The 13719-nt window shown below is 38.9% G+C and overlaps 1 protein-coding gene across 3 annotated transcripts in view; it reads right to left on the bottom strand.

Moving 5' to 3' along the window:
* The window catches only part of LOC127852306 (3-oxoacyl-[acyl-carrier-protein] reductase FabG-like), a 55437-nt gene that overhangs the window by 38184 nt on the left and 3534 nt on the right, over positions 1–13719 (bottom strand). For 2 of the 3 annotated variants that reach the window (XM_052386240.1, XM_052386239.1), the window contains exons 5-10: positions 13614–13699; positions 12430–12523; positions 12014–12083; positions 10300–10336; positions 9793–9856; positions 7422–8796 (exon numbers count right to left, since the gene is read on the bottom strand). In XM_052386240.1, coding sequence (XP_052242200.1) covers positions 8638–8796; positions 9793–9856; positions 10300–10336; positions 12014–12083; positions 12430–12523; positions 13614–13699 — 510 coding nt within the window. In that variant the 3' untranslated portion in view covers positions 7422–8637. Of the gene's footprint in view, positions 1–7421; positions 8797–9792; positions 9857–10299; positions 10337–12013; positions 12084–12429; positions 12524–13613; positions 13700–13719 lie in introns of those variants that run through there. The other variant, XM_052386241.1, reaches the window with a different exon arrangement.

Raw genomic sequence — 13719 nt, 5'->3', positions numbered from 1 at the left:
TTTAAGAATTTTATGTCGACTTATAAACAAATACTTTCATTTATTTTTAATTTAGGATGTCTAAATCTTATGCGTGTGCTATATGCACCAAACGTGTGGGCCCAAAAGAAAGGAGGAAATTAAAAACAGATGGCAATAAACAACTTATAAAGTACTTGAGAAAGCATATGCTATTGACAGACGAAGTTACAGACAAAGACGTAGTTCATAATTCTTGCCGTCTTAAGTATACAGCAGAATCGGCGGCGGCAAGATTAAGTGCATCCCCAAAGAAAAATCCACAACATGGACCGTCTGACAAGAAATCGCCGTGTTTACGACCCATACACGACCTCTGGCGCAAGAATTGTTCGCTGCATCTGACCAAAATAAATCAATAATTGTTTTAGATGGAACATATATATATATATATACAAAAAAGTTCAAACTTTTCTTTCGCACGTCGGTCGTACTCCATGCACAAGCACAGGCCACTTGTCAAACCAATGATTGTTGTGTCCACCACTGGCTACATAATATCTATTTTGGGACCGTACTTGGCGGATGGCAAAAACTCAGATGCAAATATACTGAAACACATCATCAATCAAAATACTGAGGATTTTAAGGTCCGGTCTTACATACGTTTTAAGGAGGGGTCAGTCGACGCATGGTTTTGCAGCTGCCCAGTTGGAGCACGTGTAGTTGGAACATGTGCGCACGTTACAAGTGCGCTGTGGTACCTTTGTTTCAGGCGACACCAAACTGATCAACTGTCAGATGGTCCGAGAAATTGGGCTGCAGACATTTCAGATGCTGCTAACGTGTCATATTAAATACCCATGCGCGCCTTCATTTAAATCTGATTACGACAAAACAAGTCTTAAAAATGTGTGTTCATTTACATCTGTTAAAGACAAAACAAGTCTATAAAATGTGTGTTCATTTACATCTGATTAAGACAAAACAAGTCTATAAAATGTGTGCTGAATGATTTATCTGAGAAAAAGGGGTTAAATGCATTAATAGGCGTCAAGTGTCGTCCAAGATTTCAAAGGGGCGCAATAGAGGGCATTGTGTTTCTGACAAACACATCTCTTTTTTTAAAGATGTGATTGTAAACCATATTACAATTTGCAACAGTGAAAATATTTTATACCGATTGTTGAAAGTCGTGTAACTGACATGTTTATAAAATTTACTGGTTTTATTTTTTTGTTTATTTTGGTGACAAATATCAATGGGCAGAATAATGTGTGGATGGCACAGACAGAAAAAAATGTCATTATTGGAAGAATGTGAACAATAAACAGATGAAAATCGTTAGTATAACACGATCATATAAACATGAGCTTTATACTATCGCTATATTTAGATCAGATTTGGGTTTTTCCAAAAATTGGAGAATGTGATTTGTCAACTACGGAGAAACTAAAACGTCAAAAAATGCCATATTTGACAGTTATTAATGGAAAATTGTGAGGAAATAATAGGATAAATAGAATATTATGTTATTTTTGGATAAATATCAAGTTTATCATGCTCGGCACGAACTATGTTAGCGCTCGGCAAGCCTCGCGGTACATCGGTTCTTAGCCTCGCATGATAAACTTGATATTTATCCAAAACTTACATAATATTCTATATATTTACAAGGTTACGCGATCAGGATGTGCATACGGAATATGTTATTACAATAGGTCATGATATAACACCGTATTTGTTGTTGTTTTATTAATATTTTCGTTGTTACTTGTAAGAATGTTCTAGTTTTATTATGATGATGCGATTTAAAAAATGTTATAAACAATGTGTGATTATTTTGCGTAAAACATTTGGCGATATGAAGCAATAATAATATCATATGACATGTAATACGTTACTTTGATTTATGAAAATGAATTAAATGATTTATCACATTGTGGATCACCATAATTTTTATGCTGATTGAATAAATAGCGCGGCAATCTGCGTCGATAAAATTCGTAGTTGTGACGTTGCCGTAAAAAGCAACGTTAAACGACGTCAAAATTGGGAAAAAGTGGGCATCTTTGTCTCGGGCTGGAGATAACGTCTTTTGAACAAATACATGCATTGAGGATATTTGAAAAGATGACTCTCTGCACTTTATGTTGATAGTAGGTTGAAAATAATTTGGATTAAGGCAAAAAACGACCCTTAACGTCCCTTGTCCTTTGTGAAATCAAGATATACGCAAAACATCTTTTTTTTTCAAATGTATTCCTTGTTCAACATAACCAGCGATGACACATTTTTAGTTAAAATACAATTTGAACTTGTGTCGCTCGTAATACGATACGTCATTCTGCTTGAGCGATGAAACTGTATAAACATATATTAACCAGCATGTGCACTTCAGCGTCTGGATAGTTTGGATCATGTTTATGTATGCACAGTTATGGCCCATATTAAGCAAAAAAGGACTGTCAAACTGTGTAACACGTAAATCTATAGTAGTTTTGCTAGAGGGATCATACTTAACAAACACATTTTCAGCATGTAAATGTATGCACTTTAGTATCTTGATGCATTTAACATGTAACCATATTTAAGAACCCTTTTTGCAAAACAACAACAACATACCAATAGCATTAAAGCCTTTTGTCGCGTATAAAACATTAACTGTGTAACTGCTAGCTCGATTATACGTGTCTTATTATACGTGTCTTATATTAATATTAATCACCACGTGTTTTCCTAATTCGATAAGTGTTCAATGCTCCTGCTGCATAAATTATCGCAAGTCATCTACGCCAAACGCGATGTAAAAGAGCTACGCCCAATTAAAGAAACACTGTTTATATTTCTAAATCACTCATCCAGGAACATAGCTATTATATGACATTTATTTATACATTGCAAAGGAATCATATTATTAAAACCATTTGAATTAATTAACAGTGGGCAAAATAGAAAGATACTCCTTTTCTAGCGTTATTACGCCTTTTAAGCGTTTGTACGCCTTTCAATTTTGTGTTTTAGGTCATAATACACTAAATAGTTTCCCTATATAATTCAATGTAAAAGCGACAACTTTGAGTGAAAATAAATGCAACATTTTGCACATAGAGACCCCCATAACCATACCTTTTCTTAAAGGCCATTCTAAGCGGAATTGATTTATGCAATAAAAAAGATATGTCATGTACAAAGCAAGAAAGAACTTGACACAAATCAAAATCGACTGTTTTTGCAACTTTTTTTTTCGGCCGTTTCTTAGTGGAATGTAACCTTTTCTAGTGCAATGGTTTACTATAGTCTTCAAGTGTATCATATTTCAGGGATTCAGTAGTGAACACCTATTCATGTCCTACCATTATCTCCGCAAGATAACACCCGAATAATGGTAAAAAGTGTAAAACATGCCTTCCTGTCAACTATGATATTTTTTTAGAGAGTACAGCCCTACATGAAGCGATCATTTAGTGTATTGTAACCATTACGCCTTTTTAAGCGTTATTACGTGTTTATTAGCGTTATAATGCGTTTGTTTGCGTTATTACGTGTTTGTTATCGTAACGCCTTTATTTGCGTTAATACGACTTCGCACTATTTTGTTTTTAAATTTTCAGTGGTGATTGGGCTTTTGTACTTTTCTGATCTTAGTTCATTGGACAATTTTCTGATTAGGCTGAATTTTCCAGTATGAATGCATAGAACTAGTGCCACATTGTTTAGGAAAACGTCCACCTTCAACTTTTGATGCCATGTTTGTGTTTATGTCTAGAAATAATACATGCATACATTAACTGGATACTTATGTACTTTTTCCTGATTAAGAAACTATGTTTCCCAATCAGGAAACCTCTGAAACTGTCAATTCCGATAGTTTCCCGATCAATAAATTTGGTTTCTAATTCGGGAAACCAATGATTTTACCATTTTACGTAGATTATACAAATTTTGCAACTATATTGAAAGAAAACCAGGGCCTTAAAAAAAATTGCACGGTAAAAATTTAGATATATATTTCCTCTACAGAAAGGTAGTGTTGAAAACAGATTTTTTGTATATTAAAGTTTTCCCCCAGTCCATTTTCTGAACCCACCATAAAATTGCTGTTTTATTTCCCGATCGGGAATAAAAATGCAAATTTTGTCCATGAGTTTCCTGATCAGAAACCAATATGGGGATTCCCCTAGTTTCCCGAACGGGAAGTTTCTTCCACTGTATAATCGTTACACAGTTAGTAACTGATGGTGTATGGGATATGCATCCTCCGTACTTCCAAACCATACTCTAGCTTCGCTCTCGCATGGTATGAAACTACTGAGGGTGTATATCTCATACACCATCAGTTACTAACAATGTAAATTAACTTATAATACTTCTTATCATTTACCATGGAAGAATTGAGATTATGTAGGCTACAGTTATACGGAGCCCAGCTACTCGGTCGTTATGCCTTCATTTAGTGATAATTTTATCCGTGGCAGATCAATGCCTCTTTGAATCCCGCTAACTTTCATAGATAAGAACGCATTTCAATCAATTAATACTTACATTTGAATCAATCTGCAATTACATGTGTTTTTTCCCCGACATAAGTAACTTTTTTTTGCCCTTGTTTCAAAACACTTGCATACACTTATACTACTTGCGTTGTATGTAATTTTACGATTGCGATGTGATATTTAAATACATTATATATATATATATATTATATAAACCACCTGCGACATTTTGTATCTCTCATCGAGTTGTGATTTGAAGGTTAGTGAAAACTAAAAACAATTCCAAAGGAAATCACTGCACACGATGTTATACGATGTTATCAAAAGATTATTTTGAACAAGCTGAATATTAAACGACATTCCATACCATGCGTCCGTAAAACATTTTAAAAAAGAATTGCCAAAAGTGGAAAGGAAAAATTTGTTACCAGCTTCGAGGACGCTCTCAAAGCCCTTTCGACGCTAGATGCTATGGGACGATGGAAGTCCATCAGGGACAGCGTCTACAACGCAGCCCTTTCCGCCTTCGGAAAGACGGAGGGAAAAAATCCTGACCGGTTAAACGCCAACCTCAAAGAATTTGCACTAGTCTTTGCAACAGAAGGCTCGGCTCTTCTCGCCTACAATAAGTCCCATGCGAGAAAACGCTCTCAGCTTTGAGGACGGCTCGGTGCATAGCACGACGTATCTTCCACCGCTGCGCCAACGACTAGCGGATGCAGCTTTGCGCGGGCATCCAGCCCTCACGGACTGTGGAATGTGCGTGGAATGTTCGACGGCATCAAGAATGCAGTAGGCCCAGCGGTCAAGAAGATCGCCCCACTCAAGTCCTCTGAGTCCACTGAAAAGGCGATCAGTGAACGCGAAAAACAGATGGGGAGATTGGCGGAGCACTTCTCAGAGCTATACTCTAGGGTAACTGTTGTCACCAAATCTGCCATCGACGCCATCAGTGATCTGCCTGTAATTTAAGAGCTGTACTGTCTACTGCTGAGGCACTTGCCAAAGCCATCGACTCCCTGAGCTGTGGGAAAGACCAAGGGAGTGACGGCATCCCACAAGAGGCCATCAAAAGCGGACAGACTAACCTACTCCAGCAACTGCATGATCTTCTGCTCGTGTGCCGAGATGATGGTGCAGTGCCACACGACATGCGAGATGCCACCATAGTCAACCTATACAAGAACACGGGTGACAGGGATTACTGTAACAACTAAGAAGACATCTCTCTGGTGGACGAGTTGGGAAGGTCTCTGTCCGCATGCTCCTATACCGACTCCAGACCCTCGCAACAGGGATCTACCCCGAGTCCCAGTATGGCTTCCGCGCCGGCAGATCAACCACCGACATGATCTTTACAGTGCGTCAACTTTAACAAAAGTGCAGAGAACATGGTATTCCTCTTTACTTAGCGTTCATCGAGCTTACAAAGGCTTTTGACCTGGTCAGCAAACCGTACTGTTCCGCCATTTGGAAAAGATCAAAAGATCGACTGCCCCCCCCCCCCCCCCTCCAAGCTGCGCAGCATGGTATAATCCTTACTAAAAGACATGAACAGGAACTGTTTGTTTTGTTGATGGGCCATTCCCCTGCATCACCGGCGTCAAGCAGGTTTGCGTGTTCGCAACAACATTTGGCATCTTCTTCTCGGTGCTGCTGAATTGTGCTCTTGATTCGTCCACTGACGGCATCTTCATTCAAACCAGGTCAGATGGGAAACTATTCAACCTCCCTCGCTTACGGGAAAAACAAAAGTGACCGAAGTCCTCGTCGGAGAGAAGCTGTTTGCGGACGATGCTATGGATCTCTTTGCTAAGGCATTAGCCGTCTTTGGGCTTACTGTCAGCTTGAAAGAGCCGAATATCAGTGGCCAGGATACCAATAACTTACCCTGCATCAAGATCGGGGACTATACGCTGCAGGTGATCGACGACTTGGGTCTACCATCAGCAGAATCATGTCCATCGATGTTGAGCTTCGTAAGCGCATCGGAAAGGCTTCGTCTAACATGTTCAGACTGTCAAAGAGGGTCTGGAAAAATAAGCGTTTTACAGTGAAGACCAATGTCAGGGTATATCATAAATGTGTCCTCAGCATGGTAGCGAATCCTGGACGATCCTAATGCGACATGATCGCCGCCTCAGCACCTTTCAAATGCGGTGTCTAAAGCATGTTCGCTCTTCAATCTCAACGTCGCCTACGGCGGTTTGGTCACGTTCTCCAAATAGAGGATGGACTCCTACATAAGGACGTCGTCGACCAGCCCTCAGATACAAGGATGCCTGAGAGAGGGACCTCAAAGCCTTGGCATCGCTAGACACCTGGGAGACCCTGGCCCACGATTGCACCGCTTGGCGACAGTCAACACATAGAGGCATCGAGGTAGCTGAGGCTGGCAGATCCGAGCATGCAAATCGAAAGAGAAGCCCAAGAAAAGCGCGCGCCGCCCTTCCCCGACTTAAAGCCCCTTTTTGAGGATAGCATGTAAAAAGATCTGCCTCTCCCGCATCGGCCTTTTTAGCAACAGAAAGCTTGGCACCATGAAATGACTAACTCAAGAGCGCATCAGCATAGTCCCCGGGACTCAGCTCTGCCAACAACCATAAGGGAAGTCTATTAACTATTAACCTAATTTGGACGCTATTAAATTGCTTATCAGTATACCATGTCCATTCAATCAGCATATCAGTCCCAGATTATACGATGACCGTGTGCACCGTCACAAATATAAACAGATCTTTAGCAAACTGAAGCCAAAAATCGTTTTACTTGTATGATGCATACGTTATAGGGTAAAAACGGTATTACTGAGGTCAGAAAAAAACAGACCCGCTAATTTGAATTTGCAAACTTACCGAAGTTATTACGCAGCGGAGCGTAAAGAAGGCATCACATAGCACAACGAACCGTAACAACCACGGGGTGCATTTTTAAGTGGGATTTCTTTTTTAACATTTACGTCGAGTCTGTGAAGATAGTTAATGATGATTTATTCGAAAGCTAAGCAAATCTAAGAAATTAACTAATACTGTGTACACATACGTATGTCTGCCACTGACAACAGTGAACTGGCATATACGTTTGTCAGCAGTTGACACCTGTGCAAATACGTTTGTCAGCAACTTATAAATACACGCACATACGTATGACAGCAACTGACAAATAACCGCACCTACGCATGTCAGCAACTAACAACTGCTCGTACATACGTATGACAGCAACTGACAAATGCCCGAACAAACGTTTGTTATCAACTGACAAATGCCCGTACAAACGTATGTCAGAAACTGACTACTGCCGGTATATATGTATGTTAGCAACTGTCAGCTACCCGCACTAACGTATGTCAGCAAATGACAACTGCCCGCACATACGTATGTCAGCAACTGACAACTACCCGCATATATGAAAGTCAGCAACTGAAAACTACCCGCACATATGAAAGTCAGCAGGCGACAACTTTCCGCAATTACGTATGTGCATATACGTATTGCCAAACTGCCCGACATGACTCGGAGGTCGGAGTGAAAGTTGCCATGGTATTCTTATTAACGACAACTTCCCGAACAAGTGACATGGCCGGGCTGGAGTTCGAAGGTACCGTTTTACCGTAACGACGTATCTAGCATGTTGCGTAACGTTGCTAAACGCGGCGACATGAACATGATACTATGACTATGATATCAATGGAAACAATATTATCAGAACCCCATCAGTAACCGCAACGCTTATTACTGAAAATCATTATATAAGATGGTAAATACATTCAATGCACGTTTACTGCTTAAAATCACACTCGACCAAATCAAAATATAAGAATAAGTGCAGATATATGCCAAAACATGCAAATAATATATATCTATACAAACACCAAAAGCAATTATATAACATCGCTTGTATATACTTAAGTTGTGCGCAGACTAGACATCAAGAACTCGATTGAAATTTAAAGATTATTAAAGATTTACAAAATCAACCTCATCCAAAGTTTCTAGAAATATAAAATACAAAATATGTGTCATTTAGCTAAGTTATAGTAAATGTATGCACACAAATACTTTTACAAGAACACAAGGTTCGACATTTTTTCAAAATACAAACATCAATGGCAATACGGTATAGATAAAATGTTTAATGTGTATAACGCAATTGGTCATCACATGGTGTTTGTTGTAATCATTTGTTATCTGGGACACATGGCATGGCGGCCCCCGTCTACTGGTATGGTCGCCCCGGTGATGAAGGACGCGGCATCAGACGCAAGGAAGGCGATTGCGGACGCAACTTCATCTGGCTGCCCGGGTCGACCGAGCGCGTGCGTCTCCTTGGAACGCTCCAAGAACTGAACATACACAAGTACGATCAGCATTCAGTTTGATTTTTAAATAGCAACAAAACACTTTGTGCATATATGAATATATAAATATGTAGATCTTCTCATTCTGAATTGCTTAGTACATGTGTATATTACTGTGAAGGTATATGATTATTTATGATTTATGTAGCTCCTCTCAAACTGTCCATTTTAGTCCCTAAACCAATTGTTTAAACTATGAATGGCACGTTAACCTGTGTTATTGTTAGAACCCAAAAACGTTTATTTCCATTTCAAAGTTTTCATTGATTGTATTAAACTAGATTGTGTTACGTTACAGTGGTAAGGAAAACAAAACACCCCCCCCCCCTCCCTACCGAATTATAATGTATAGCAAATTTTTTATTTCTTGAACAAAGTTCGGAGAGAACCACAATACAACAATACAATGTTTCATTCCGAATATTTAACCATTCAGAGATAAATATTGTACAAGTCTATTCTACATAATTATTTATAGAGCATTTTCCTCCCTTGGTGGACCAGCTTTGACTGCATGGTCATTAGTTGATAAAAATTTGTAGAGGGCCAATACACAAAGTAACGTTTCAAATATAACACATCTTGTAGTTTTTCAGAAATGCATACTTGTGGTTATGCAATGTTACCGAAATTCCAAGTTGATAAGGGGCGTAACTATTGTAATTTTAAATGTGGGGTGATATAAATATAACATGCACAACAGCGTATCATTTGAAATAATCCAACCCAAACTAATGTGAATATGTGGAATCGCAATGTATAGAAGAAACTTTCAGAATAAATACACACATTTTTATGAAGCGTTATTTTTGAATTCGAATATTTCCAAATGACACAAAACCTTAACTCGCTGAACTGAAATTGATATGTATCTTTATTTTGAATTTTACATTCAGAAAAACTATTATTCTAACGCATGACACGAGCTGACATGGTATAAAACACTTCTATTTAAACATATGGTCCATTTATAAGTTTCACCTTTTGATATGCCTCCTCGTTCAACCCTCCGCGCCTCTGAAGCTCCGTGACGGTCACTCCGGGACTGAAGACGTGAACAAAAAAAAGTGATTTCAAAATGTGCAATCGAACGCTTTGGGATTTGTAACAAAGGCTTATTACCTTTCGTTAAACAGTTACACGGTAAACAGACAGTGCAAAAATGTATTATTGATTTGATTAGGTTAAACTTATTTATGTGTGCTCGATTTCACAGAAAGCCTAATGCTTATTGAAACGCTTTCGAGTCCGCTTCCTGGGTAGAACCAGTTCTTGATGTCTCTGAAGGAGATCTAAAAAACGTTCCCACAATGGGGATCGAACCCTTGGCCCCTTGTCGGTAGACGGACACCATATCCACAACGCGACGACGACCTATATAAATATTGATTTGATTGTCATACTGATTAGCTATTCAATCACATACGTTTAGACAGTTATGTATGTGTAATATTTAGAAAAGTACTGCCACGACGATGTAATACTTACTTGACACAGTTCACTCGGACTTGTTTAGGTGCCAGTTCTGTAATGACATTTTCGTGTTAATAAACAATTTTACTAGAAAGCATTACGTGCTGATTAATGAACATAAATACATCGAACAGCTGAGTCTGTGACACATTTGTACACGTTTTCATCTGTTTGCTATATGTACGTTCGTGGTATTACACTTAAAAGTGTGTTCTCAAATCAAATCTCAACAAATCACAACTTCTTAATTCATGAACAGCTAGCATATTGATTTCGTGAAAATAGTTCATCGCGAAAAGAAATAACTCTGTTTGCTCATGAAATCAAATATGATTTGTTAACGTCTACTGGACACAATCCCCAATGCAGGTTACCGCCAAGCGTTTGAACATTGAACAAATCACGCCTCGAATAATCGAGGAATTTAACACACGCTATTGTCAATCTGCAATAAGAATATACAAGATTGTTCATTACGTTCCTAGTCTTATATAATCAGGACAATAATCGCAGCGTTTATTTATTCCGCAAATAGCTCGCGAATAGAAACGATAGTGTTCCTTTTGTGAAAGAGATCTGGTCCTAAAGATAACTAGCGAATGGAAACTACTTCACACCGACATAATGTTTCCTACAGATCTCCTACCGTGTAGCTTCATGTAACTACTACACACCGACATAATGTTTCCTACAGATACCCGATCAGGTAGCTCCATGTAACAACTACACACCGACATAATGTTTCCTACAGATACCCTACCATGTAGCTCCTTGTAACTTCTAAACACCGACATAATGTTTCCTACAGATACCCTACCATGTAGCTCCTTGTAACTACTAAACACCGACATAATGTTTCCTACAGATACCCTACCATGTAGCTCCTTGTAACTACTACACACCGACATATTGTTTCTTACAGATACCCTACCATCTAGCTCCATGTAACTACTACACACCGACATAATGTTTCCTACAGGTACCCTACCATGTAGCTTCATGTAACTACTACACACCGACATAATTTTTCCTACAGATACCCTACCATGTAGCTCCATGTAACTACTACACACCGACATAATGTTTCCAACAGATACCCTACCATGTAGCTCCTTGTAACTACTACACACCGACATAATGTTTCCTACAGATACCCTACCATGTAGCTCCTTGTAACTACTACACGCCGCCAAAATGTTTCCTACAGATACCCTACCATGTAGCTCCATGTAACTACTACACACCGACATAATGTTTCCTACAGATACCCTACCATGTAGCTCCATGTAACTACTACACACCGACATAATGTTTCCTACAGATACCCCACCATGTAGCTCCATGTAACTACTACACACCGACATAATGTTTCCTACAGATACCCTACCATGTAGCTCCATGTAACTACTACACACCGACATACTGTTTCTTACAGATACCCTACCATGTAGCTCCATGTAACTACTACACACCGACATAATGTTTCCTACAGATACCCTACCATGTAGCTCCATGTAACTACTACACACCGACATAATATTTCCTACAGGTACCCTTCCATGTAGCTCCATGTAACTACTACACACCGACATAATGTTTCCTACAGATATCCTACCATGTAGCTCCATGTAACTACTGCACATCGACATAATGTTTCCTACAGATACCCGGCCAGGTAGCTCCTTGTAATTTCTACACACCGACATAATGTTTCCTACTGATACCCTACCTAAGGCGACGCATCTTGTGAACTGGTCCACCGCGCTCTTCGACATACAGTAGGCAAGCACGTTCGCGAACTGTATAATTGCAAAAAATGCTTTTGTGAGTTGATCATTTGACCAATATAAACAAACTTAGTGATCAGCGTCTTCCGAGTTTCGGACTCACGGAATGACATAGCGAATGTTTAATGTTCACGTACACAAAGAGCTCTTATTATGACGTAATGTGTTCAGCGGTGAGAGTTATTACACGGTTTATTGTACATAATTTCTTTCAATTTAAATACAAAACACGTTATGTTGTACAAAACCTCCACTAATTCAGTAAGAATACAAGTTATATCGTTCAATTAAGTAAGAAGCAAATATTTAATTGCATGGTGTTTGAAATTATACAGTATTTTTTAATAACGATAAGTACCGATCGGAGTCCGTTCACACTGGATATGTTGACAATGTTACCCTTTGTCTCTATAAGATGTGGAACCGCCAGCATGGTCAGGTGATACATTGACCTGAAAGTTATGCAATATACCGTAACCTTTTTGAATATTTTTCTGGGAATGTTATCAACTTCATCCGAGAAATACAGGGTCATTAAATAAGCCAAGACAGTAGATCGTATATTATCCTATATCAACCAGTTCGTGGTTATTAAAAAGCCGTGTGACAAATGTAGCTTAACCAGCATTAAACCATCATAATCACACATACGATTGAACAATGAACCCATATTTCTGGAAAACAAGAGCCGTGTTTGTGAAACACAATGCCCCGTTCTGCGCCGCTTTGAAGCCATATATTTGACCTTTGAGCTTGAAGGATAACATTGACCTTTCGCCACTCAAAATGTGCAGCTCCATGAGATACACATACATGCCAAATACCAAGTTGCTATCTTCAATATTGCAAAAGTTATGACCAAGGTTAAAGTTTTGGGACAGACACACAGACACACACATACAATGACAGACAGACAAGCCAAAAACAATATACCCCCAATCATTTGATCCGGGGGCCTAAAACTGAACGGCAATATAATCTTATTATAAATAAAAGAACTTTGCAATTAGGCACTTCTTACAGGGAGATCTAACGCAACCTAAGACTTTTCTAACAAAACCCAACAAAGTCTGATAAACATTATTGCTATGGAAGACACTATGTCCCACGCGAAATTGAAACGAAAACAACAATCTAGAGAGTCTGACAGTCCAGTCTGAGGTTTTGCGGAGTCTGTTTTTACATGTACACCGCTAACCTCACCTTTTAGGGAAAGTGGCGGGTCCTTCAGTGGTGTAATTTTAATGACTACAGGGTAAAAAATTATACGCATGTTTACGTGTTTATATTCCACTTTGTTTTAAGATATTAATCACATGCTTTGCTACAAAAGATTAGTTGGATTATGCCCCCACGTTGTGTGATGAAAAATGCTGGCTTTATTAACACATAAAATATTTTGTCCAAATGCATTATTATAAAAAGGAAACATTGTGAAAGGCATTTTACAATGATTTAAGATGGTGGTCGATCTATACCTTTTGATAAGCCGCACTGAGGCTCCTAATTAGACCTAAGAATCAATGGTCACATTCGACGTACCTAACGTTGATGTTGAACATCCGATCATATTGCTCCAGTGAAGTGTTCTCTATATTACCAAGCTCTAGAATACCCGCGCAGTTCACCTGGGGAGTCAAACACCAAT

Source organism: Dreissena polymorpha, chromosome 12, assembly GCF_020536995.1.
Source record: "Dreissena polymorpha isolate Duluth1 chromosome 12, UMN_Dpol_1.0, whole genome shotgun sequence".
Lineage (NCBI taxonomy): Eukaryota > Metazoa > Mollusca > Bivalvia > Myida > Dreissenidae > Dreissena > Dreissena polymorpha.
Note: the sequence above shows the minus strand (reverse complement) of the source record. Positions and strands in the feature narration are given on the sequence as shown.